Source organism: Archocentrus centrarchus, chromosome 15, assembly GCF_007364275.1.
Source record: "Archocentrus centrarchus isolate MPI-CPG fArcCen1 chromosome 15, fArcCen1, whole genome shotgun sequence".
In the NCBI taxonomy this organism is placed as follows: Eukaryota; Metazoa; Chordata; class Actinopteri; order Cichliformes; family Cichlidae; genus Archocentrus; species Archocentrus centrarchus.
The window spans coordinates 25,767,781-25,795,761 of record NC_044360.1 but is presented as its reverse complement, the minus strand read 5'-3'; the positions used below and the strand labels follow the sequence as shown (position 1 = coordinate 25,795,761).

The window sequence follows — 27,981 nt, the reverse complement described above, 5'->3', positions numbered from 1 at the left end:
GACGTAATATTTTTGCGTTACCTCAGATACAGTCTGTCAATGGAGTCAAACGGTCACGCCAAACTGTGCCGTGGCAAATGTAAAAAAGCTTTTTGCCCGAAGTAGTCCATTGACCGCAGATAAGTGTTATTTAGACTGTGATGAAGGAGGAGGAATAGTTTTTGATAAACAGCGGGTTCGTTTGCAGGTGACGCGCCGTATCTAGACGAAGGCCTATGTAGCCTGTTAGCATTAGTTTTTTAGCTAACTTGCTAGCAGGTGTTGTTTTTTACGTCGACCTTAGCTGCAACAAATTAACGCAATTTTTTAAATGTTTTATCTGTAACACAGTTAATTTCCACCAAGAAGACAGCCTTTTTTTTGGCCTCTCTGCGATAATGGCGGAAGAGAGCGCAGTTCCCATGCAGCAGAATTTGGACAGGTGAGTTCAAGTTTGGGGCTAACATGCTAGCGGCAGCTGCATAGCTCAACTTAAAATCACATCGGTCGTCAACGGACGGTTTTGTCAAAATATTCCAAAACTCTGAGCTTTAAGTGAAACATAATTTTGTAAAACAGATTACTGAGTTTAAACTCCGCTCTGAATATAATTATTTTGGCTAGTATAGATAATTTTAGTGTTTTATATTATAAAGGCCATGCTGAGCTGTTAGCTGCTCCCAGCAAATTAGTGGATACCGTGTGAATTAATCACTTTGACTTTATAGGTAGCTCTTCTGCGTTGACGTTCCCAAACTGGATGCAATTCATAAGGCCATGTAGAAATATCCAAATATTTGGCCTGTTAACGGTTTACCCTTAGGCAGGACCCTGCATTCAGTAAAATTCCCTAAAATGTCACGTTCATGTCCATTCATGTCACCCAAAGAATAAACCTGCTTATCTTGTGTTACAGCAGACACTGAATATAATGTGTGTTGCAGCTAAAACTCTGATTTAGAAGATAATTTATTTGGTTCTTTAATAAGAGGTTTTACATTTTTGCACAAAAGAGAAAAATCAGATACAGGATGCTCTAAAATGTCCGTGCAGACATGTTTACACTTAAGTGGAACAAAAGTAAAGTAGCTGAATGTAAAAAGGGACCAAGATCAGTGGGGGAATTTGAAGTCCACAAGTCTGAGTTTAATATTAACAAAAAAAAACCCCAAAAAACTTGTCTTATGGGGTGAATTATATGTAGTTATACAAGTGGCAAGTCTCAATAGCAGCAAACCTAATTGGATGCAGACGAGAAGATGATGTGTAGCCAGCAAATGTGCTTAAACTTGTTTGCATCTGTGTTTTATCACCTTGTCAGAATGTCTTACAGTAAAAGGAAGAAGCTCCAGCATAGTTTGTGTCTGGCAGTATACTTGATTTTGAAGTTTTACTTGCTCCTTTCACTTTCATCATCTAATGGAGGGGAAATTTATTATCAGTCCTAACCTCAGTGGCAACTTTTGTTAGGGACTTCAGGCCACACAGTGGGAATCTTTTAGTTCACTTGAAGCTGACTTTGTTTGGTGATGTGTCTTATTTTTAGCATTTCAAGTTGTTTTTATGTAGTCATTGCTTATAATGCACTTATAATGCACGTGTATGAAGAGAAATTATAACTATGTGGAAAAGTGTAATTCAGAATGTGATTCTTGAAACACAAGTTTAACAGTTTCCCTGTAAAAGCAGCTGTAAGTTTGCTTTACAAATACCTACTATTTAGTACTTTAAGTAATGAAGTAATGTGAGCCAAAGTTTAGCTCACCTAACAGACTTGTGTACTGTAAGACATATGTAATGGCACATGAAAGATGTATAAATATCACATTGTCTTGTAGCCTGGGCTTCTGCTGTCAGATAAACTGCCTGGTAGCATCCTGAAGTTCCTAGTTTTAAGCCCCCCAATGTACAATGGGGAAAACTCAATTTTTGTTTGTAGAATACAGTTTAGTGACTTTAAAGATGGCTTTTAATCTTACTGCACTAAATCAATCAAGCGCATTCAAGTGAAAAGTGGTAATTTAATTTTTGGCTACAACTAAATAAAACTGAGTGAGTAGTTGGCAATTTAAGGCCTTTAGTTAAATCACCCTTTCAGAGTTATGATCTCATCTGCCCACAGAACTGTCAACAACCGTACTTCTTTTAATCCATGTCAGAGATTTTGAAGGGTGTCTTTTTGTCCTTTTTTGTTCATAAATTACAAATTGTCTTTGAAAAAAGCCAAGTCATGCAAGTTATCATCTAAGCTCTGTTTATACTGGCAATCTGCAAAAGTGAAGGACACACATGGATCCTTGACTACTATATATTATTGTTAGATGTGATAAAAGCTTATCATCCTCACAGAGAGGAGGGAGTTATGTTTTTAATTTGGACGTTGGCGAATCTCAAACATTTCTGACTACTAATCAGGCTGCCTACATTTGCGTCAGTGTTTAATAACATAACAAGCATTCACGGACATGTTTAAGTTCTTTGTTTATGTAACAGTGCTACCATTACACCATTTCCAAGTCTTCTCATGTAGCACGTGTGACCTGAATCTTTGTTAGTGGTGGTGAGGTGATCCTGAAACGTGACCATTTCCTTCAAAATAATGACCAGGGTCAGATAGCTTATGCTGTTCATAAAGGCATTTGTACACAAGTGACATGGCATTGAGAGTCAATATTGAATTTTGGACTTTGAAATAATTTCCTAGGCACATGGTACAGAGAGAGAAAGAAAGGAAGGAGACAGGAGCCTTGTGAAATGTGCTTTAGCTGCGTGCTGTTTAGTACGTTGAAGAGGCAATAACCCGTGCAATGTTTGAGTAGCACATGACAGAAAGATGTGTTATGTCTGCTTACTTCTAGACAGTTGTGTACCCAGTCTCTATCATTGACAAACATGAGGCTCCACAGGCTCTTATCTGGACCTGCCACAAGCAGCTAGCTGCCTCTGCAATGCAGTGTTTCACAAATGGAAGTTGGAAAACACATTTCAATCCAGCCTGAACATTTTTTTTTTAATTTGGTTTTCAAACAGCCTCTTCATTTTAAGCTTTGCTTGCCTGGTTTTGTTGCTGACCCCATTGATCTCTGCATGACTGGGTCGATTAATATGTGCTCTACACGTGCCAAAAACTGTGCAGTCATGATTTTGTATAATTTTATCTTGGGACATTGTCAGCTTCCACAGACTCTCTTTCGACCTTAAAATACTGAGGCTTCTCCGTTGCTGCGACTGATTTCCATCATTTGTGTAACAAAAAACAAAAAAAACCCGCCCCTAACACCGAGTGGATCATTGCTGACACGTTTTTTCCACACCTACACTGCTCCCTACACCTGTGTGTGTGTGTGTGTGTGTGTGTGTGTGTGTGTGTGTGTGTGTGTGTGTGTGTGTGTGTGCGTGCGTGTTGTGCTTGCTGGGCTGATAATTTCAGCTGTTAAGATACCGGAACGGATCGCTATCACCACAGTTTGTAGCAGGCGCTGCCTTTGGCACTAGCAATCATTCGGTAAGGACGGAAGCCGAACTGGTGACCGGGGAGGTTCCCATTCTTCCTTAGTTTCTATTGCAGGTCTATTTTTAGTTGTTAATCCCCGATTAGCAACTAAAAATAGACCTGCAATAGAAACTTATTTAGGAGGGTGCTTGTGAATACGAAGCATTACAACATAAAGCTCATGCAGCCCCCAGTTTTTCTACAAAAACACTGGTAACACAACAGCAGCAGTTGTTTTACGTGCAGTCTGTTTGCACATGTGCGGCAAGCACAAAGAAGCGGAGCCGTTACCAAGACAGTGAGCTCAGGTGGAGAGAAACGAAATGTTTTTCTAGTGTCCAAAGTAGCAGCGCTTTTTCTTGGAACCACCATTAAAATCTTTACTGGGAAAAGGCTGGAGGAACCCTTCATCAACCACCTGATCAGCAAGTGTCAATGTGAAGAAAAGAGAACTTTGTAGCTGCTCTGTCCACCGCTGTTTGTTTCACACAGCGAAAAATCTGCAGTTAAGCTACGGAAGTTAAAATATGCAGAAAACTGTTAATAAGACAAAAGTATTTATCTGATTACTCAATTAATTGATCGAGTATCCTCTCGATTATTCCATTACTAAAATAATCAATAGTTGTAGCCTTAATAACAGCCTTGAATTATTTAAATCACAAACTATTAACTGGACAATATCCTGTATATACATTGTCAGCTCCAAATCAAGGCTTTCTCAGTAGCTTTTTATATTGTGAACAATTACAGGCATCACATTAATAGTATTACATTTAAACATGAAATCTAAGGTACATTACTATAGTCCTTCCCATTTAAAAGGTTTTGATTAATAAAGTGGAATAATCCACCACTGGATATTAACTTTGGACGCCAGCCTCTCAAAGGCTATTAAAAGCGAAAATGGACTCCTTTTACTGGGTCCATACTATACAGGCCACGGTGCTTTGTACAGGTACTAAAAACACATTTATTTGTTATGTAGTGGACTCATGCTATAATAGCTTTCTTGTTTGATGCTTCAGTCAATAAACTTGACTTACTTGTGAATCACTACCTGGAAAACAAAACCTACTTCAGTTGCTATATTTGAGGTCACAAACGCTGACATACTGCATGGTAATATACATAAGTCCAAGACTAAAAGAACTGTAACGGTTAATGTTTTTCCAGAGACTATCAATAAAGTGTTGATTCAAATTTGTATTTTTAGAAGCTGGAGTAGATGTTGATGCATTCAGTTGCACAATATTGGAAGGAGGACACTGTGTTATGTTGTTAAAACTTGTTTATTAAATACCCAACCTCAGAAACCTACAGAGTCAGCATTATAGCTGATGACTTGTTTAACTGAACATTGGTATATAAAAAGTACTAATGTCAGACTGGTATTTGGATACAGTGCTAATACTTTGACCTGTTATTTAACCAGCTAGGACAAGACTAGATTGTGATAGCATAAAAGCAATCATAGGTCTTAACTTTGCTTTAAGAACTTTGTGTACCAGAATCTGGTGCTCTGGTGCACTGCCCTTATATAAGGGAACCTCCAGTTTTCCCATAGTCACCTGATCACTGCTGAGTGAAAGGAGCCTTTGTGGGGTGGCTTACACTATTCTTGAAGAACAGGAGCCTGACTTGTGAGACAATGAGAAAGCAGCTATGTCACACTTATCTTAATATAAAGCATCAATCACATTGTCATTCTGTATTTCTTCAGAGTGCACCTTAAGACCCCACACTCCTGTATCTGTATCAGCTTAGAGCTTTCTATTGTCAGAGTAAAATCCACAGCTGAGGAGAAACGCATGATCCTGGTGCAGTTTGACAGGATCCACAGTGCTTCTGTGCTGCACATTCTTTTGATCCTGCAAGCTTGAAGGGTTTTCAGAATAACTGCTGAAATAAAAAGGATAATACACATTGCTGGTTGCCTGCCCTTGAAGTTTCAAAGCAATTGCTTGGCATTAGGTGGATTAAAGCTTTATTGTAAAAACAGCAGACCCATATGAATTTGCCTGTTTAACATGTAAATAACTTGGTGATACAGGAGGTCACCTTCCTTCTGTGGATTTCAGGCATGTTCCCATCTGTGTTCTTGAAAGACCTTCTAGAACTTTATTAGCAATATTGCAACATATCAATGCAATGATTCTGCAAATTTTACAGCATCATGTCATTTATGATTAATATTTTCATTTACCTATAAGGTTAAAATGATTAGAAAATTGTTGCATTCTCTCATACAAGCCCATTTTCATTTCAGACTGCACAGGAATTCTCAGTATGCAGTCGGCATTTTGTCCATGTGCAGTGTAGGCTTATCTGCCTGACTGTTCTGTTAAACAGGGCTGAGGCGACAGCGAGCCAGAGATTAAGGTTTCGCACAGAGGATAGCATTTCACTGCTGTTGTAATAGGTTCTGTCATGCTCTGGGGCTGGGTTACAGGAATAAGAGCCAGTGAATCTAAGGTAGCGCAGGGTTTTGTTCTCCACTGTCGTGTTTCTGTGGAGACATCTGTCCACCGTTCTACTTCGTGTCTCATCCTCAATTTTTTTCTTTTTTTGTAAATCTAGCAGCCTCATTTTCAATCAGCTGTCTTTTAAGATCCCCCCAGTGTTGCACATTGTCTCTTATGATGCATTTTACTTATAACCTCTTTCAGCTTTGCAGTGCAGATCAATATGAAAGCACTATTAGAATTATATTGTAGCGTGATGCCAGTGCACATACCTGTTGGAAGTAAATAGGGAGGGGTCACTTATACAGTAAAGACTGGACATGAGTTTGAATTGGGGGGGGGGGGGGGGGGGGTGTAGATGTTTCCATCACACCACACATTCACACTGTGGCCATTTAGCCACACATGTCATTTGAGCACTTCGACCTGAAGCCTTCTCTCCTGCGGTGCCATATTTTATTCAGCACCAGGGGAGTATTGGCAAATAATTCATTGGCGGTAGGTAGCTACCTGAGCAATTAATTCAAATGTTGGCCATGCGGTCTTTTACAGAGGACCCCCACCCCACCCCCCGCAGTAACAGAGCACATCTAGCTCTCAGCATGGTGAGAGAAGTCCAAAGATTTGGCATCCATTATGGTGTTACGTCGGGATTTGCTGAGTCAAGCACCATGGCCACATTTTGAAGCATGTGTGGAGAAGCTGCTAGAAGTGTGCAGCAAGAAAAGTATCACTGGAAACTAGGGATGTTCCTGACAACTAATTTCTTAGTCTAATTTTTTTCCCTTGTTTAGTCAACTAACAGACTAGTCTAAAACTAAGAAACACTCAGATATCAAATTAAATTTTATGCCTGTTTAATGGACAGTGTCAAAAGCTGTCTAAATAAAGGCGTTTGAAACCATAATCGCGTTCTATGATGAATCGCACTTTAAATGTTGCTTAACTGTGCAGCACCGACCATCACGTATTATGAACATTGCACGTTACACTCCAGCCAACAAAGAATAAAAACATAAAATCAACTTTAGTTAAGCAGGAATCTGGCTCCCTTATGGCAGGCAGTCTAAACAAAGGTCTGCATACCCAACTTGAATGATTACCGTATTTTCCGGAGTATAAGTCGCACTTTTTTTCATAGTTTGGCTGGGGGTGCGACCTATACTCCGGAGCGACGTATATGTGACATTTATAACACATGAACCAAAATACTCCAGCCACTTGACATCTCCGTGAACTGCAGCTTTAAGGCAGTCTTGCGTAACCTGTGGGCGCAGTGGATGATGGATGGAGAGCACAGCTTAACGGCAACTGGGAGAATGCGCCACCCAACTTTCCTGGAAGTCATTGGATGGATCAAGAAAACATGGGCTTCAGTGACAACCAAACCATCCTGTTGGGATTCAGAAAGGCTGGAATAATTGGAACTGCAGCTGACGACGAGTCTGACTAACGAGACACAGAAGAGGAAGCGGCGCTTCGTCTACGGAGTGTACGGAATTGTTTAGAAGTGACACCGAGGATGAAGAATTCAATGGATTGATGGTTTGGTTAACTTGTTAGTATGTTCTTTATGCTATGGTTATCTGAATAACTTAATGTTACGTTAACATACCGAACACGTGTTCGTTGTGCGTCATGTAGCTGAATGTGTTAGGTTAGCATAACGTAGGCGTAACCGTGTTCGTCCTGTTCTTTAATCCATTATTATTTTAAATTGCCGTTCAAGATGGAATTTCTGCTCTGGGTCTCGGATTCTATCCGAGGTTGTTATGGCAGTTTTCTATAACGAGTATAAAAGTATAAAATATTTTCTGCTTCCTTGTGAAAGCCAGCAGGTTTTCCCCATTGTCACCATACCTGTGGCTTAAAAACAGGAAATGAAACCGTAAACTACAGCTACAATTTACTGTTCTGTTTCCTGCCTTATCAGGGCAGACACAGGCACCTTCTTCTACAGTGTGTATTGAAGGTGGAGATATTTTTACTGTAATGTAGACCTTTTGAATAGTAATCTGCTAGATTTTCTAGCACAAGTAATTCATAATGTGAATGATACCAAAATTAGATAATCACAACCCGTGTGTGTGTATGTGTTAGTCTCTTTCCACTGCATGTATGCCAGGGATTTATGGGAGATGTGTTTAGACTAATCATTTTTTTCATTCATCCAGTGAAATGCCAACTGTTCAAGGTTCAGTGTAATTATGAAAATGAGGACATAAATCTCACACACAGAGTTGAAAACTGACCTTCCCTTTGAACATAAATGAAAGAGAAGCCACTTTCCAAAAAATAAGAACAAGCAAACATGATATCTGTCCCGTTGATTATTTTAGGATATCCAAAGTAATTCCACTCTGTTGATTTTTAGTTTCTATTTAGATGGGTGGTGCAGATCGGTGGCATTATCCTTGTTTTTTTGCTGACATTTTCTTAGCTGGATGTGCATGCGTGGTGCAAGTTGTCTGACAGGTAGTCAATGAGGAAAGGAGATGTGTACAGCAAGATACGGCTGATAAGCAAATGTTCATGCTATGATAGTCATCAATTTTCATAACATAACAGAGCTTGAAAACCAGTATAATGTTGCAGCCCAAGAACTGATAGAACTCCCTTGAGCTTGGCTGGGGCAGTCACTTCCAGGTGCTTTTGATTTAGATCAGTTATTCAGGTCTGATCTGTGAATTTTTTCATCAGTAGATAGTAGCTAAAGTAAGAATCTCTGGATTCTTAAGCCGAGCTACATGCACTGAGGCACAGGGGTGGTCACCCTTCCAGGCAGTCGCATGCTGCTGATTAATTATGGAAAAGCAATATAATGTCACAGCAGGGGGTGTACTTTGGTAAGGTCAGGGAAGTTGGCTATCAAATTACCTCGCACGTGTTGGGTTGCTTTGTAGTGGAGGAGGTAGGGTAAGGGTATGTTGTGCAAGACAGACAAACCTTTCCTAAGTAAAGGAAGGGTTTACTCAGATGGCCCATGTCTGCATTTAGTGGGAGGAGGATGTCATGGGATAAAATATAATTTGGCTCAAGGGCAGAACAAGACATTTGTATGTCAAACACAGCGGAGACTGTGTCACCTCAGTTTGTCTCTATCCAGTGCTCCTTTGCGATCCAAGCTGTTTCAGTTTATTTTGCTCTCACACTGGGATGCTCTCGTGCATTAAGGTTCAAGTAGAATTGTAAATAGCCAGAAATATGTGGCTAAAGCTAATGGCAGGAAGAGAAACTGCACAAGAATAGGTTGCTTCTTTGACCAGTATTTCTTAGAAAAGGAAGTTGACATTGGGATGTGATCTGAAATGTAATCACTTGAGAATTACCTTTGCCTTGTATACAGATGGATGAAGGGTCTGTTTGTGCTGCTGTGTGTGCATTGAACATTTCCTGCAGTGTTGTCAGATATGCTTGATGAGCAGTCAGCATTGCAGCTTGTTTGCGTATAGGGTTTATGTATTGATCTTGGCTTATTTTCATGTAGAGCCACTAACACAGAGCAATGCAGTATGTATATGTGTGGTCATCAAGGCCACTTAGTGTAAGGTTATGTGAAAGACTTTAACTGCTTCTTTCAGTGCTGTCTGAATGCTGAAAAACGGCTGTGGCAGTGCTTGGTGAGATGTCCAAATAAGCCTGATCTAAAACAAAACCTTTGACTCACACCCAAAAACTTACTCACAATTAGTTTTTGTTGCTGAGTGCAGATTTTCTCTAAAAGATGGGACATGAAAGGTTACTTTGGTCTTTACTCTGCTCTCATCAGCCACACACAGCTCAATGACCTTAGGCCTGTTAATTGTCAGATGTAAGATATTTGAACTTCAGCTGATTTCATTGCATGAGCTCCTGCCTCTGTTATATAGTGACACCTCAGTTGTTTTGTCCACTTAAATGTATTAATTCCTAAACCTGTCATTTTAACTACTTCCTTTTTTTGCAGCTATGTCTGTGTTTCATTGTCTCATCCCAACTTTGGGTGTGTGTTTGTTTTAGGAGCTGTTGGGTGTGCTTCGCCACAGACGAAGATGACCGCACAGCTGAGTGGGTTCGTCCGTGTCGCTGCCGCGGCTCAACCAAGTGGGTTCACCAGACCTGCCTGCAACGCTGGGTGGATGAGAAGCAGCGGGGCAACAGCACAGCACGTGTGGCCTGCCCACAGTGCAATGCAGAATACCTCATCGTCTTTCCCAAACTGGGTGGGTTTCTCTGCAGATAAAACTAGTGGAAGAATTATAGCCTTGAACTATCACTAGCTTTTGTTGTCTTGTTGGGCTGAATGGATTCTGTGCTTCAGGAAATTAAGGAGATACATTTTCCTTGAGTTGTATTTTTCAAGGTCAAATGTGGGTGCAAAAAGTTGTGAGCAAATTCAGTAGTTCCAGGCTGCGTGGGATTTACACTACTGGTCAAAAGTTTGTGAACACCCCAATTCTCCCAGTTTGTTTTTATTTTAAATTAAAAATAGAATAGAGCAAATAAACAGTTTAAGTTAAAAAGAAATAAGGAAATCCATTTATAAACATGTATTCTAAAATTTTAACTCATCAGAGTAGCCACCTTTGGCAGATGAACACACTCATAATATTCTTTCAGTAATGGAAACAAATACTTTTCAGAAAGTTCTTCCAACTCTGTTGCAGATGACACCATAAACGTGTGGCACTTGTAGGTTGCTTTGCTTTCACTCTTCTGTCATCTCAAAACAGGTTGATGGGGTTTAAGTCTGAACATTGTACTGTCCACTCCATGTTTTCTCATGCCTATCATACAAGCTGTTGACTCTCAGAAACGTATCTTCTGCCAGACCACTTTCTGTCAGTTTCCCCCAGTTTCTCAGTTCCCTTTGATGGTGAAGGGAGGCTATACTCTCTGACACCTTGACTTGTTTCATAATTTCTGTAGAAAAAGACCTTCAGTTTTAAGTGATATGATTGTCATACCAACTTTCAAGGCTTGATCAGCCTCCATTGCTGCAGAACAGCTTTAAGTTGTAAACCCATTTCTCATCCTCTTTTTGTATAATTCTGAAATATACATTATTTTTCAGTTTTGGATAATCTTACCTTCTTTCTTTTCTTTTTTTTTTTTAAATCACTGGCAGGTCACCACTTTTGTACGATTTCAAGCCATTTCATTGGACTTGAAATGCTTGAATTTCAATTTTAAAAAATAGGAAGAATTGGCCATTTTTAAAATGAGGATCGGGTATATTCAGGATCATGCAACTTTGAAAGGATTCTAATCCTAGAGTTTAGTGTGTGATGTACAGCATGGTTAAAATATAAGGAGAGTGAAGATGATTGCCTGTCTGCCGGTTGCCTTATAGCACCATGCCATGCTGAGAAACTGACATAAATTTTGTGCTCATAAATTTACATTTCATTTACTGTACTCCCGAGCTCTCATGCAGACTTTCTGGCAGTTGTCAACATCAAAGGAGAATTACAGGGCAAATTTCCATGTAAATAAACTCCTGTAGCTCCTGTTTGAGTCACTACCTGTAACTGTACCCAGCCTCTGAGAACTGTTGAGTTTATCTCGCCTCAATGCATGTTTATTTACTCCAGATCTAGCGTAAGTTGAGTGGTGATCTGGGTAAATGTTTCTTTTCAGCGTGACGAAGAACAGGAGCGTGCTTGCTGACTGACCAGCAGCAGCCGCCTCAATTATCTTGACACGTCAGAGTGATGAGGGCTTCAATTGTTCCCAAAAGCTGCGACTCAGCTAGTGAAAATACACCGTACAGAGCTGTGCTTATTTAGATAGAACCTGCTCACGTCTCAGTTTCTCAGGTCCCTTGCTTTTTCACACGAAGAACACACTCCATTCGCATCACAAAGAATTTAGTTTCATCTGTTTGTTAATTTTTTGCTGCTGGATGTGAAGACTTGAACATTTTTGAATTTCTGAGTGTATACTTGTCACTTGGTTACCCATCAGCCAGTGGCCCAGTGCCATTTCAACCTCAGAGAGAGAAGTTGCAATTTGAGACAGAAGTGAACACAATGTTAGCCTGCAGGAGGCTGGGCCCAACTGGTAAACAGGTTCATGTATATTTATAGCGACCAACGCTGTGCTGTCACTCACTTTGGTGCTATAAGCTGAACCTCTGTGGGTGCTTGTGCATCCACAAGTGTATGTCTGACCTCCAGCTGAGTGCCACAGGTTTGAGACCCCTTCCCTAATGCATAAAAATATAAGTATAGAAATGCAAATCACATAGTTTTGGCTCAGTTGTGGCTCTGATATTATATGGTCTCTGCACTGTAGCAGAAAAATATAAAAGTGCAACAAAATATCCATACACTTAAGTATTAAGTTACTGTTTCAATTCTCCTTTAAAGGACAAATAGAAATGGTGTTTTGGTGGTGTCTTTAAGAAGCCCTGCTCATTCTGTTGGTGAAATCAAAGCTGTCTTTATGGATGGATCAACAAATCTGTTAGATCTGATTTTGCCATCTACTGAAATTGGCTAAATACAAACATGTTTATCTAATGTGTTATCTAGTGTCTCATATTCTGGCTTTGAGGTGCTTTATGAATTGAGCCTCTGTTGTACAGATTGGCAGTGGAATTTACAGTTTAGAATCAGACTGACTGGAATTTACAATTTGGCATCAGTGCTTCTCACACTGTGCCATGTGATTATGATGGCTTTGTGGCTTGTTATTTTTGGACAGCTCTTTATATATAAAAAAAAAAAAACAGTCATAGAAATGACTTGTGGTGGAATGTTTGCCCTGAGTCTCCTGATACCCACTCCACATTTTTTGTTTTTTTAGTCATGTATTCAAACACTGAAGTGGTTTAGAGCATCATGATGGATAGTCCAGTGGTTTATTGTGAAAGAACTTCCTCTTTTCTGATTTGCAGGGTGACGGATGGTACCCTTAGAGAATGACACAGCAACAGTGTGCCACCATCACTCTTCATTTGTTGAGGCTTGTTATCTTTGATGTAACTTTCTTTGATTTTCCTTCAGTTTGGATGACAGACTGTGAGGATGTGTAGTAGAGTTTTCGCCTCGGGATGATTTTGGGAAGATTTCCACAGATGAAGTAGCCTAAATGTTTTTCCACTTATTCCAATTTTTGGTTGAGAATTGGAAGTGAATTAATAGGCTGCTGTTAGCACACTGCTCAACTAGTTTGGTGTTAGACAAATGTATGTGTGCTAAGACAGTATTTCTGTCCTGCCGTTCACTGTGGCAGGCAAGTCTTTTTCTTCAGATTTGTTTTTTTTTTTGTTTGTTTGTTTTTTAATTTCGACAGTGTGCACAGTGCTTGTTGAGTTTACCTCAGTCTGTTCTACCACCAGGGAGAAGTGCCCCCCCACGCTCTAATCCCATTAGTGAGGGTCAGATGGAGGTGGTGAGGGAGCTGTGCAGGGATGTTGGATGTGTCTAGGAGAGAGGAGCGGGAGTGAAATTGGGTCACGGGAGGAGCAAACAGCAGCTCATCAAAGGCCGGCAGCACAGAGGAGATGAGTAGACTGACGCTGTCGCTCTGCTGATGAATTCATGAAATCACAGCGTTTCTAGGTGATAAAGGACAGGCTGGACCTCAAATGTTGTTTGCATGTGCTGCCCTGCTGGAACAGGGCAGCACATGCAAACATTGAATGGCGATTTCCTGATTTGCGTCTGCGGCACTGCATGACGTCAGACTTGGATCAGGCTGTATTTGCAAAGTATTTGGATTTGTTAGGTGGGGTTTTTATCACGACTGCTTTGTTGGGGTTTAAATTTCCATGACTTTGTTTGCAGATTTTGACAGGCAGCATTCAGCACAAAGAGGGCGTATCGAATGTCCCGCACCTACCTTCAGCAGATGAGCTCCTAAAGGGCTTAATATATCCATTTTATACTCTGTGAATGATATGAATGTTACTATAAATATGAAAGAGGACATCGCTGCATCTATTTGCCTTTTCTTTATTCTGACTGAGGACTTGAGACCCTAGCTGCAGGATACACTGGGCACTGGTACACTTCAAAGTAAGGCGGAGGAGTACAGCACTGTCTGTTTTGCTGCATCATTGCTGCAGTGTTCCTTCCACATTTTTATTCTAGCTGTGCACGCTTTATTTCACACACACACACACACACACACACACACACACACACACACACACACACACACACACACACACACACACAATAGAGACAATGCTATGTGTAGTACAGACACTAGTACAAATACTTGTTATACCTTAAGTACAAAAACAGTTAAAGCACAGATATTCGCTCCCCTTCTGCGGTGTTTGCTGCAGCTTTAATTAAATCACTGAATAAAAGCAATTTCACAGCTCAGGGATGACTGTGTTCAATTTTGGGGTGACGGCGTTAAATCTGTGGACAGGCAGAGATGGGGAATGCTGTTTGGAAGCTGCCACAGTAGTTCTCCAGGTCGCTGCTAAGGCCAGCTCATTTCTAGAGGCTGGACGAGCTGGGTTTTTTTTCTGTCCTCAGGGCGGGACCCCTGCCTCCTGTTGGAGCAAATGAGGGGGAGGATTCTGAGTTACACATCACTTTTTCTGTTAGTCCAGGTTTTACTTGTTTTTCGCTTGCTTGCAGCACAGGAGGGGTGAAATGGAGTCATTTTTCAGCCTTCAAAGAGCAGGGCAGCTATATGCTGTTCTGGCTCTATTCCTACCAGCACCTGCTGCAGAGCCCAAGCTAGCCCATCATGCTAATTTGGCTCGCAATATAACTCCTGAGGACGGCGTGTCCTTGCTGCTCCTTTACTGACGCTCAGCCTAGGGAGAGTAAACAAGCAAGTTGGAACAGTGTGCCAATGTGCATACCCACTACTGAGGAATTGCAGTTACACTTTTCCACCCCCCCGCACCCACACACACACACACACACACACACACACACACACACACACACACACTTTCCCTCCCTCCATTTTAATAATCTTAATTATGGAATCTGCTGCCAGTGGCTCAAATGAATTGCTCAGTTCTCGACCCTACCAGCAGCCATTAAGGACCATTTGGTTCCCTTTGCCCAGGATGGCGTAATGCTTAGGCAGGGAGAAAGCGGAAGAGATTCCAGTGCTGTCATCAAAATAAGCCATATTAATGCTCTCAAGCATTGTGAGGTCAGTCCAAATGGCAAACACAGGTGCAGTAAAAGGAGGTCTGGAAAGCATCAAATGGCTGATTGCAGATAAGAGACAGCTGCTGCATTAAAAACTGCTTTAGATTGATACTCTTTAGAAGTCACAGATGCCCCTTGTTCACTTTGGGTTCTTTCTTCAACAAGTGGGCTACAGCGCTGCTGTCTGCAGAAGAAGATCTTTGGTATGGCCTGCTTAAAATGCTGCAGACCTCAGAACTCTTCTACAGTGAATGTACTCAGCTGTAGAAATAGGTGCACTGCTAACAGTGGCTGAATTGTATACAGTTTGTGGCAAGTACTTATGGGTACAGCCTCATAGTGGCCAAGCTGTACAAACAGCTTAATAAAGTCTCTTATGTCTGAAAACTGTGAAACTCCCCAAATAACCATTGAAGCCCTGGAGTTATTTTAGGAAGCTGTGGCTCTTTTAGCTCAGTCTCTAAGCTAATGGTGTTAAGGTTGTAGTTGGAGATGTCTCACCACTTTGGTCTCCTCCGAAAATGTATCTCCTCAGGTGTTTGCTTTAAATCTGTCCTCATCCCTAAATGGGCGGCCCTGGCAGTAATCCCTTTCTCAGTAACCCCCTGCAGCATCTGTCCTTAACTTTAACTTTCTGTGCTACAAGGTCAATCAGGTTGTTTTTTGTTGTTGTTGCTGTGCAGTATATTTATCAATCTGCTGCTGACATGGCCAGAGGAAAAGGTGTTCTTGAACAAAGTCCTTCTTTCACAATTGCCGGTGACTCAGCACAGTTTTTAAACAACTTCACTGCTTCTTTTTGAAACCAGTTAAGAGACGTACCACTGAAGTGGTATTTTAGCCAGAGTCTGCTAGAAATGAGAACATGACATCTGATTTAGTCATAACTAAGGAGGCGTAAATACTGTCTGTATATCAGCACTGATTATATAGGAAGGTGTTTGAGAACATAGATTTATTTTTTTTCAGGGCCTCTGAGCCCAAACTGCTCTGCTGTGGATCTCATTTTGCAGTTTACCAAGTGCCAAAGCAGCACACACAGAGGCCCAGCACTGTCCTCTGTGCTCAGTCCCTCTGGCAGCGTCCCCTCCCTGCTCTCCTCCCACTGACTCCTGGGTTAGTTATTAATAGGATGTGGATGGCTCTGTCTGGGTGAGGAAATCAGGTTGCCTTCCTGTAAATATTTCATGATTTCCCTCGAGTCAGCCCAGAATGCCAAAGAGGGGAAAGCAGCAGAGATGTTTTTAAAGGTCCTGCTCCTGGTGTCAGACAGAGATGTCACTACTCCGAAGGCAAGTTTAGACTTCAGATTAATTCTTAGTACCTGTTTGTCGTGAATCGGCCTACTTCTTTTTAATCTCAGGGGGGACCTGCCCTTGAAGCTCCTCCCTAAGTGTCAATAAGCCTGCAAAACAAGGCGTACACTTACAAAGGCTGCTCTAAACTTTGGAAAGGTATTGAGGAAGAAAGCTTACTTTGTGTCACTGCATTGTTTTAATGTCCCTGCTGCAGATGTTTGTCATGTAATGTTCATACTGATGTTTAAATGCTGTTAATGTTGTCTACAGGTGGTAAAATATTTTTGGTTATACCAGAGGAGGACACCCAGTAACTCTTTCTGTAGATGGGTGGAAGATGCATCTAGTGGGTTGGACATTAGGACATTTTGACAACCTGAGCTTTCGGGGAAAAATAAGGAATATTTTTCTGATGTTTTGATGCACAAAATGATAGCTCATCAAATTAGGAAGATTATCAGATCAGTGGATAATGATTAGTTAAAATTCCTAACCAGAGGTATACAAACTTCTGCAGTAGCCAGGGAGTACATAGACAGAGTAGCTCAACTAATCTGAAAAACAGTAATTACAATTTAAATTGGGGTGAGAACTGTTAACTGGGTCACTAAAAGTAATGTTAAGCAGCACTAGAAATAGACACCCAACATAATGGTTTGCTTGAAGGACACACACGCAGTTGAAACTGTTGGCTAACATAAATAAAAACATTATAGGCAAATGTATGTATAAAACATTGGGAGTTATTGGGAGTTGTATGGCAGATGTTATCTTTAAATATGGATTAACAATTAAAATGGCTAGATAGAAGTATGACTGAACAGGTGCAGTCAGTCAGTATAATACACGGCTTTTAAATGGATAGTAGCTAAAAGTAATGAAAAGGGTTGGGAATTATTTCTGTTCTATACCGTTATAAGTTATTTTCAGAAGAGGACACAGACTTCATTAAAGCCTGGGGCAAATAATGCAAATGACTGATGTGAAGAAATTAAAGTTGCCTGTGTGCAGATTTTCTGTCAGTTGTGCCTCATGTCTGATGTTGCATCCATCAGGTCCTGTGGTTTATGTGCTCGACCTGGCTGACCGGCTCATCTCTAAGGCTGGACCCTTTGCTGCAGCTGGCATCATGGTGGGCTCCATCTACTGGACTGCTGTCACGTATGGAGCTGTCACTGTTATGCAGGTAAGACCGGCTCTAATAGGCTGTTCAGTTTGTGACCTAGACCACATATATGCACAGCCAACAGAAATCACAGCACACTCTGAAGCAGCTTCAGACATTAGGTGTATTTTTTATTTGGAGGCTGTAGTACTGTTGAATTCACAGTTCAAACAGTTGGAGTTGTGCGCAGCCATTTTTCCATTCTGACCGTCTCCTCTGCTGTCCAGGTAGTCGGCCATAAGGAGGGCCTGGATGTTATGGAGCGGGCTGACCCTCTGTTCCTCCTCATCGGGCTGCCCACCATCCCTGTCATGCTGATCCTCGGCAAGATGATCCGCTGGGAGGACTATGTCCTGCGCCTGTGGAGGAAGTACTCTAACAAACTGCAGATCCTCAACAGCATCTTCCCAGGTCAGCGCGCACACACTCTTTGTTTGATCCTTTCATTTAAATTTTATCTTCACACTTGTGTGTGTTAGATGGAAGCTGTGCGTGGGAGGCTAGCTGTATGCAGGTGTAACTTGGAGCTTAAAAATTGGAGCTTTAAAAAGAGTAACATAAATCCATGTAAGGAGCAGAGGCTGTGTGAGAATTACTGCACATACTGAGTCAGAATTAATTACCAAAATCTGATCAAACACATTTCAAACAATAACACTGGATACTGAGTGTTACTAACAACACCTCAACCACCGTGACTCCTCACCCATCACAGAATCCTTCACTGCACCTGGTTGGTGCTCATTTCATCAGCCATAAAAACACACAAATAAATCAGGCCCCAGTCTCTTAATCTAAACCGTCTCAGCAGCTTTACTTTTGGCTCTACGTAGGAATAAAATTAATGCTCGTGTGTCTGCAGGAATCGGCTGCCCGGTTCCTCGGATCCCTGCAGAGGCCAGCCCGCTGGCAGACCATGTGTCGGCCACACGGATCCTGTGCGGCGCCCTGGTCTTCCCCACCATCGCCACCATTGTGGGGAAGCTCATGTTCAGCAGCGTCAACTCAAACCTGCAGAGGACCATCCTGGTGGGTCCAACCAGACTCATATTCTCAGAAGGGTACAGGGGGGATTGTTCTGACAGCTTGATGGAAATAGTTCTGCAAGGTGGTTCACAGAGTTAAAGTACCTAATTGGGCATCATATGAGACATTTAGACATAAGAGAAATCTGATGGGGAGGACAGAAAGGTAACCAGAGTGGCTCATGTGATCTGGGCTGCACTGATACCACTGAACACTCTGTCCTCACCTACCAAACCTGCAGGAAGGAGAGCGAACAGACGAGCTGCATCAGCAGTCGAGTTCATTGGTGGACTTTTTGTTTAGTTTTTGGTGTAATTCAATGACTAACACGGCATTGTTCAGTTATCCACTGTAGAACAAAGTGTCGGTTTACTTGTCTGAGAAGTTTCTGAGTTAGTAAGTTATCCAGGATCGCATGTTTGGTGAGCACTGACAGCACGGGCACTCTGATCATTTTATTCCCACCCGTTTGTTTTAGAGGCTGAACGCCGTCCTTTATCTGACCACCTAATTTAAGGTCCCTCAGCTTGTCAGTTTTTTTTTTTTTTTTTGATATTTCAGGATTCATGTAGTCTTTAAGTGTTTTTACATAAAGAACAACTTTTTAAGCCTGGATTTGAACAGAAGAATAAAAAACATGTTTTTTCCACTTTTCCTCTCCTAATTAGGTTTTTATAGTTTGAGTTCAGTTTTAGCTTTTGCAGCGTCAGTACTAAATATTGTTTATTGTTTACTCTGAATAAACACTTTAGGCATTCATTTTTATTGCTGTTTAATCTGTTATTAACTCTGTACTCAAGAAATGGTGAAAGTCCCCGTAGCAGTCTTATAATTTATTCTGTCCAGCCGTAAGATCACAACTAATAAACACAAACTTAAGAAACTGGAGCAGGAAGATTTTCACTTTTCCTGTGATGATTAATGAATCTTCACATTTGCTTTAAATTAAACTACTTATTTGTTGTCTTCACTAAAATGTGCACATTACTGGAAGAACTATCACAACTTCAATGAATATTACAGTCAGATCAACTGGTTGGCTCTCACTGCGGTATTGTATCACTTCCTGTTCCTGTTTCGGAGCACAGTGTTTTGCTGTCTGTTAGCTGTTATATCTGTATAATTCGATTTATCTGGATAATAACATATTTTAGTGTAATCTTCACCTACTTTAAATAGCATACTCTTTGCTGAATCACCTGTATTCACATTACTCACTTTATTTGTTTTTAGAAATTCGCTAGCTTAGCTCAGCTAGTAGCTTAGCCCTTAGCCGACTCACTACCAGCATGGCTTCTTCTCCTGTCTCTCCTGCACTTTCCTGCTCTGGGTGTCACATGTTTAGTTACTCCTCGGCCTCCTTTAGCAGTAACGGTACTTGTAATAAATGTAGTCTGTTTGTAGCTCTGGAGGCCAGGCTTTCTGAACTGGAGACTCGGCTCCGCACCCTGGAAAATCCTGTATCTAGCCAGGCCCCTGTAGCGGGTGCGGACCATGGTAGCTTAGCCGCCGTTAGCTCCCCCCCAGCAGATCCCGAGCAGCAGGGAAACCAGGCCAGCTGGGGGACGGTGAGGAGGAAGCGTAGTCCTAAGCAGAAGCGCCGGGTACACCACCAACCTGTTCACGTCTCTAACCGTTTTTCTCCACTCGGCGACACACCCGCCGAGGAACAAACTCTGGTTATTGGTGACTCTGTTTTGAGAAACGTGAAGCTAGAGACACCGGCGACCATAGTCAAATGTCTTCCAGGGGCCAGAGCAGGCGACATTCATGGAAATTTGAAACTGCTGGCTAAGGCTAATCGTAGATTTGGTAAGATCGTTATTCACGTCGGCAGTAATGACACCCGGTTACGCCAATCGGAGGTCACTAAAATTAATATTGACTCGGTGTGTAACTTTGCAAAAACGATGTCGGACACTGTAGTTTTCTCTGGGCCCCTCCCCAATCAGACCAGGAGCGACATGTTTAGCCGCATGTTCTCCTTGAATCGCTGGCTGTCTGAGTGGTGTCCAAAAAATGACGTGGGCTTCATAGATAACTGGCAAAGTTTCTGGGGAAAACCTGGTCTTGTTAGGAGAGACGGCATCCATCCCACTTTGGATGGAGCAGCTCTCATTTCTAGAAATCTGGCCAAATTTATTAACCCTCCTAAAAACTGACTACCCAGGGTTGAGACCAGGAAGCAGAGTTGCAGTCTTACACGCCTCTCTGCAGCTTCTCTCCTCCTGCCATCCCCCCAAAACCCCATCCCCATAGAGTCGGTGCCTGCTCCCAGACCACCAAAAACCAAAGCTAAAATCAGCAAAAAACTATTTAAGCATAAAAATTCAAAAACAATAAATAATACAGCTTCATCAACTGCACCAAAGAATAAAACAATTAAATGTGGATTGTTAAACATTAGGTCTCTCTTTTCCAAGTCCCTATTAGTAAACGATTTAATAATTGATCAACGTATTGATTTATTCTGCCTTACAGAAACCTGGTTACAGCAGGATGAATATGTTAGTTTAAATGAATCAACACCCCCGAGTCACAGTAACTGTCAGAATGCTCGAAGCACAGGTCGAGGAGGAGGATTAGCTGCAATCTTCAATTCCAGCTTATTAATTAATCAAAGACCCAGACAAAGTTTTCATTCTTTTGAAAGCCTGACTCTTAGTCTTGTCCATCCTAATTGGGAAAATCAAAAACCTGTTTTATTTGTTATTATCTATCGTCCACCTGGTCCCTACTCAGAGTTTCTGTCTGATTTCTCAGACTTTTTATCTGATTTAGTGCTCAGTTCAGATAAAATAATTATAGTGGGTGATTTTGACATCCATGTAGATGCTGAGAATGACAGCCTCAACACTGCATTTAATCTATTGTTAGATTCAATTGGCTTCTCTCAAAATGTAAAGGAGCCCACCCACCACTTTAATCATACTCTGGATCTTGTCCTGACATATGGCATAGAGACTGAAGACTTAACAGTATTCCCTGAAAGCCCCCTCCTGTCTGATCATTTCTTAGTAACATTTACATTTACTTTAATGAATTACACAGCAGTGGGGAATAAGTTTTATTACAGTAGAAGTCTTTCTGAAAGTGCTGTAACTAAGTTTAAGGATCTAATTCCTTCATTGTTATGCTCTTCAGTGCCATGTGCCAACACAGTGCAGAGCAGCTACCTAAACTCTGCTCCCAGTGAGGTTGATTATCTCGTCAATAGTTTTACATCCTCACTGCGTATAACTTTGGATACTGTGGCTCCTCTGAAAAGGAAAGCTTCAAATCAGAAGTGCCTGACTCCGTGGTATAATTCACAAACGCACAGCTTAAAGCAGATAACCCGAAAGCTGGAGAGGGAATGGCGTCTCACTAAATTAGAAGATGCTCATTTAGCCTGGAAAAAGAGTTTGTTGCTCTATAAAAAAGCCCTCCGTAAAGCTAGGACATCTTACTATTCATCATTAATTGAAGAAAATAAGAACAACCCCAGGTTTGTTTTCAGCACTGTAGCCAGGCTGACAAAGAGTCAGAGCTCTGTAGAGCCAAGTATTCCTTTAACCTTAACTAGTAGTGACTTCATGGATTTCTTTACAAATAAAATTTTAGACATTCGAGAAAAAATTATTCATAACCATCTCAAAGATTATTCTTCATGTTCGGCTGCTTTCAGCACTGCTGGTATTTGTTTTGACTCTTTTGCTCCAGTTGATCTTTCAGAGTTAACTTCAATAGTTACTTCCTCCAAACCAGCAACATGTTTGTTAGATCCCATTCCTACTAGACTGTTCAAAGAAGTCTTTCCAATTATTGATGCTTAAATCTTAAAAATGATCAATCAGTCTTTATTAGTTGGCTATGTACCACAGACCTTCAAGGTGGCTGTAATTAAACCTCTGCTTAAAAAGCCATCACTTGACCCAGCTGTCTTAGCTAATTATAGGCCAATCTCCAACCTTCCTTTTCTCTCAAAGATTCTTGAAAGAGTAGTTGTAAAACAGCTAACTGATCATCTGCAGAGGAACGGTTTATTTGAAGAGTTTCAGTCAGGTTTCAGAATTCATCACAGTACAGAAACAGCATTAGTGAAGGTTACAAATGATCTTCTTACAGCCTCTGACAGTGGACTCATCTCTGTTCTTGTCCTGTTGGACCTCAGTGCAGCTTTTGATACTGTTGACCATAACATTTTATTACAGAGATTAGAGCTTGCTATAGGTATTAAAGGTACTGCACTGCAGTGGTTTGAATCATATTTATCTCATAGACTCCAATTTGTTCATGTAAATGGGGAGTCTTCTTCACACACTAAGGTTAATTATGGAGTTCCACAGGGTTCTGTGCTAGGACCAATTTTATTTACATTATACATGCTTCCCTTAGGCAGTATTATTAGAAAGCACTGCATCAATTTTCATTGTTATGCAGATGATTCTCAGCTTTACCTATCAATGAAGCCAGATGACACACATCAATTAGTTAAACTGCAGGAATGTCTTAAAGACATTAAGGCCTGGATGACCTCTAATTTCCTGCTTCTAAATTCAGATAAAACTGAAATTCTTGTTCTCGGCCCCACAAATCTTAGAAACATGGTGTCTAACCAGATACTTACTCTGGATGGCATTACTTTGGCCTCCAGTAACACTGTGAGAAGTCTTGGAGTCATTTTTGACCAGGATATGTCCTTCAATGCACATATTAAACAAATATGTAGGACCGCTTTTTTGCATTTGCGCAATATTTCTAAAATTAGAAACATCCTTTCTCAGAGTGATGCTGAAAAGCTAATTCATGCATTTATTACTTCTAGGCTGGATTATTGTAATTCATTCTTATCAGGCTGTCCTAAAAGCTCCCTGAAAAGCCTTCAGCTGATCCAAAATGCTGCAGCTAGAGTACTGACAGGGACTAGAAAGAGAGAGCAGATTTCTCCCATATTGGCTTCTCTTCATTGGCTCCCTGTTAAATCTAGAATAGAATTTAAAATTCTTCTCCTCACATACAAGGTCTTGAATAATCAGGCACCATCTTATCTCAAAGACCTCATAGTGCCATATCACCCCAATAGAGCACTTCTCTCTCAGACTGCTGGCTTACTTGTGGTTCCTAGGATACTTAAGAGTCAGTGACGTGCGGTGAGGGTCGTGACTGGTGAGGCACTGACGTCATCACATCAGATTTACAAACATATAGCTTATTCACCATTTGATTGGCAACAGTTGTTTTGTTTAACATTAACATAGTCTGAAGCAAACCTTTTAGCTCCGGTGTTGGTCTTCCTTTAATTATTATCTTCTGCTTCGATTGAAAGTCCAGTTTAGAAAATTCTTTCACTTGAGTTATGTAATCTTCCATGTTGAACATAAGGCCAAGCAACAGGAAAAACTAACTGGCCTTGCTAAACTGTTTATGGTAGCTTGCCGCCGAGGAGTCGTAGAGTCCCTGGGATCACCAGCGCCCCCTACCATGAGGCACGAGAACTGCGTGCCTCACCTAGTGTCTCTTCGCAGCAGTTTCATGATCGCTCAACACAAGAATGCATTACACACATACAGTTGTTAATGAAAAAAACAACAAAAAAAAACTGTGCATTATATACACCAGCTAAAATATAGAAATTTAGTTCATATAGTAAAAGTGTTAGAACATTTTAATAGCCACATGCAAAGGGAAAGTAATCCGGTCTCACTGCATAGCATGCCAGCACAGTTAGTAGTCATTGGCAATGACTATACTGAGCCGCACCACGGATTGCGCAATCCGTGGTGCGGCTCGCCGGGCTGGTGCCTCACCGTTCGTCTCTTAGTATTTGACCGGCAAATGCGAAAATTCAGCGATTTTGAAAAAACTAATCTAAAAATGGTGTAGTTAAATGGAAAAGAACTTTAAAATACAAATCACTGAATGAATATAACCATTTAATTTATTTTTTAATTTTATATTTCCACGATGACAGGTGAGGCCGTGCCTCACCTGCCTCCCCTGACTGCACGTCACTGTTAAGAGTAGAATGGGAGGCAGAGCCTTCAGCTTTCAGGCGCCTCTTCTGTGGAACCAGCTTCCAGCTTGGATTCGGGAGACAGACACCCTCTCTATTTTTAAGATTAGGCTTAAAACTTTCCTTTATGATAAAGCTTATAGTTAGGGCTGGATCAGGTGACCCTGAACCATCCCTTAGTTATGCTGCTATAGGCCTAGTCTGCTGGGGGGTTCACATAATGCACTGTTTCTCATTCACCTTATTTACTTTGTTTATACTCCACTCTGCATTTAATCATTAATTGATATTAATCTCTGGCTCTCTTCCACAGCATGTCTTTCTCTCCCCTCAGCCCAACCAGTCATGGCAGATGACTGCCCCTCCCTGAGCCTGGTTCTGCTGGAGGTTTCTTCCTGTTAAAAGGGAGTTTTTCCTTTCCACTGTCGCCAAGTGCTGCTCATAGGGGGTCGTTTTGACTGTTGGGTTTTCTCTGTATTATTGTAGGGTCTTTACCCACAATAAAAAGCGCCTTGAGGCGACAGTTTGTTGTGATTTGGCGCTATATAAATAAAATTGAATTGAATAGTACCGTATTTTTCGGACTATACGTCGCTCCGGAGTATAGGTCGCACCAGCCAAAAAATGCATAATAAAGAAGAAAAAAACATATATAGGTCGCACTGGACTATAAGTCGCACTTTTTTTGGGGGGGGGGGGGGGCAATTTAAAATAATAATGGATTAAAGACAGGACGAACACGGTTACGCCTACGTTATGCTAACGTAGCACATTCAGCTACATGACGCACAACGAACACGTGTTCGGTATGTTAACGTAACATTAAGTTATTCAGATAATCATAGCATAAAGAACATACTAACAAGTTAACCAAACCATTAATCCATTGAATTCTTCATCCTCGGTGTCACTTCTAAACAATTCCGTACACTCCGTAGACGAAGCGCCGCTTCCTCTTCTGTGTCTCGTTAGTCAGACTCATCGTCAGCTGCAGTTCCAATTATTCCAGCCTTTCTGAATCCCAACAGGATGGTTTGTCACTGAAGCCCAAGTTTTCTTGATCCATCCAATGACTTCCAGGAAAGTTGGGTGGCGCATTCTCCCAGTTGCCGTTAAGCTGTGCTCTCCATCCATCATCCACTGCGTCCACAGGTTACGCAAGACTGCCTTAAAGCTGCAGTTCACGGAGATGTCAAGTGGCTGGAGTATTTTGGTTCATGTGTTATAAATGTCACATATACGTCGCTCCGGAGTATAGGTCGCACCCCCAGCCAAACTATGAAAAAAAGTGCGACTTATACTCCGGAAAATACGGTAATCATTCAAGTTGGGTATGCAGACCTTTGTTTAGACTGCCTGCCATAAGGGAGCCAGATTCCTGCTTAACTAAAATATCTGTAAGTACAGATAATGCTCCAACATTCCTGATCATAGCTCAGCAGGAAACAGCCAGGACTCGTTTGTTTATAAGATGCTAGTTGCTGTCATGTGTCTGATAGTCTGCGTGAAATTAAATATCTTCCTTAAGCCAGTTGTGGGGGAGAGCTTCAGTGTTTTGAGCTGAATCTGCCTTTAAGCAGTCTTTCAACACACCATTTTTTTCCCCCTCCCCCTTTTCCTACAGGGAGGTATCGCCTTTGTGGCCATCAAGGGGGCATTTAAGGTGTACTTCAAACAACAGCAGTACCTGAGGCAAGCCCACCGCAAGATCCTCAACTTCCCAGAGCAGGAAGAGGCCTAAGGAAGGCCGTAGGGAGGGAGGACAGATGGATGGACGAACCACACACCTCTGCTCAAGGGGTGGGCGGGATGAAAGCTCAGTGAGCAGGAAGTGCTGGTGAAACAGACTTTGATTGTGTCACGTTCATTACCACCTCCTCCTCCTCTCCACACCTCGCCCCTCTCACCACCCCGGTGTGACTCATCGCTGACATCCCTGCAAAGAACCCCACCACCATCACCACACGCTGTTTTGTGACGCTTAAAGTGAAGATGGACGTGACATGCAGACTGGAGCATGTGCAGTTAGACACACACACATTAAGACGCCTGTTTCCTGAGTACTGTGAGACTACAGGATGGATGTGCTTCAGCAATCACATTAACTATTGTAAACCTACTGTATTTTAAGGAATTAAAATTGTAATTAGAAAGTTTTATAAAAAATAAACTGTTTTATAGTGTTTATTTTGGAGCACCCCGTTGGCCGACGTTGGTGACTGATACTGAAAGAAGACCAATGTTCAGTGTAAGGAATGTACTCCCTAAGCAAACAATAAAATGTGATGTGAATCCTTATGCAGAACAGAAAACTAGCCTCACGTTGTCATTGTGCCACTGCAGCTGATTATCCAACGCCTAACACGCTGACCCTAGATCAGGAGCTGATACACTGGTGTGTACTGAAGAACTTTGTTCACATGTCTCATTCAGTTTTTCTTCAAAACGCGCTCGTGTGATTTGTTTTGAAGCCTCGTCACCCACCACAGCGCTCCTGGTTCTGTTGAGCCTCGTGCTGTGATGTGTGAATAATATAGATGATGGACTGGATTGCTTTTTCTTTTTAAATCTTTGGGTGCCTCACTTAACATTGAGTGTGGCACTTATGGGAGATGGACACTTGTGTTGGAGCCGTTTCTGCCAGATTTTAGAGGCGGCTCATACGCCTCCACCCTCTCAACCTGCCCTGATGGGGACTGCTGTCACCTGAGCGTGAACCAGCTCAGGTCAGACTCAGGTTCTTCTCTAATTATCACGCACACAAAAGTGAAACTTGGACACTGGCAGTTGAAAGTGACTCACTGCAGCAGCTGGCACTTCTCGTTGGACGCTTGTGGAAATTTAAAAGGTCAGTTCACCCAAATATTGAGCCATATTTTCCTGTCCAAGTGCTGTACAGAGTGTTTAATTTTTAGATTGGGTTTTCAAGTAGGATTTTATTGGAGTGGAAAAAATTACAGCAAAATGTTCAAGTTTATCCACAATTTCTGCCATTTTCTGTATTCAAATATTTAGATATTTGAAGTGTGAAAATAGTGCTCTTTGTAATTTGAGTGAACTGACTCAAACACTTTGGTTTAAATGACTGGGAGCCTAATGTGAGCATCAATTTCCTTTGTTCCTGTGCAAATATGGGCTTAGAACTAACATGTAAGTTGTTGAGATGAGACTCTTGAGTGTGAGAGCATGTGGGAAAAAGGTACAATGTATAACCAACCACCTGGAATATTTAACCTGCACATGTAAACCGTGCCTGCTGTACAGGTGTTCCCCTCAGATCTGCAGATTACACCCTTCCCATCGTGTCTCCTCTCTTCCACGAGACAGAGTGAACTGTTGTAACACGTTGCTTCTAACTTTAGACTTCCACAGTGTCAGGTCTGTGAATAAATGTATTTTTCCAAACACTGATGTGCATGTGTGGAGACTGGAATAGTGCAACAGACG

At 41.5% G+C, this 27,981-nt stretch overlaps 1 protein-coding gene across 1 annotated transcript; it reads left to right on the top strand.

The window, feature by feature from the left end:
- Positions 1 to 4: 4 nt before the first annotated feature.
- marchf5 (membrane-associated ring finger (C3HC4) 5) lies at positions 5 to 27,934 on the top strand. Its single transcript, XM_030748082.1, has 7 exons — positions 5 to 187; positions 331 to 421; positions 9,937 to 10,139; positions 17,404 to 17,534; positions 17,741 to 17,924; positions 18,376 to 18,542; positions 26,159 to 27,934. Exons 2-7 carry the CDS (start codon positions 378 to 380, stop codon positions 26,273 to 26,275), a joined length of 846 nt encoding a protein of 281 aa, XP_030603942.1. The 5' UTR covers positions 5 to 187; positions 331 to 377; the 3' UTR covers positions 26,276 to 27,934.
- The last annotated feature ends 47 nt before the right edge of the window (positions 27,935 to 27,981 follow it).

Bases quoted from the DNA above. Each gene is read 5' to 3' on its own strand.
- marchf5 (XM_030748082.1), top strand. From the start codon at position 378: ATGGCGGAAGAGAGCGCAGTTCCCATGCAGCAGAATTTGGACAG. The intron at 10,140-17,403 runs GTGGGTTTCTCT...TGCATCCATCAG, and splicing joins CATCGTCTTTCCCAAACTGG to GTCCTGTGGTTTATGTGCTC. The intron at 18,543-26,158 runs GTGGGTCCAACC...CTTTTCCTACAG, and splicing joins ACCTGCAGAGGACCATCCTG to GGAGGTATCGCCTTTGTGGC.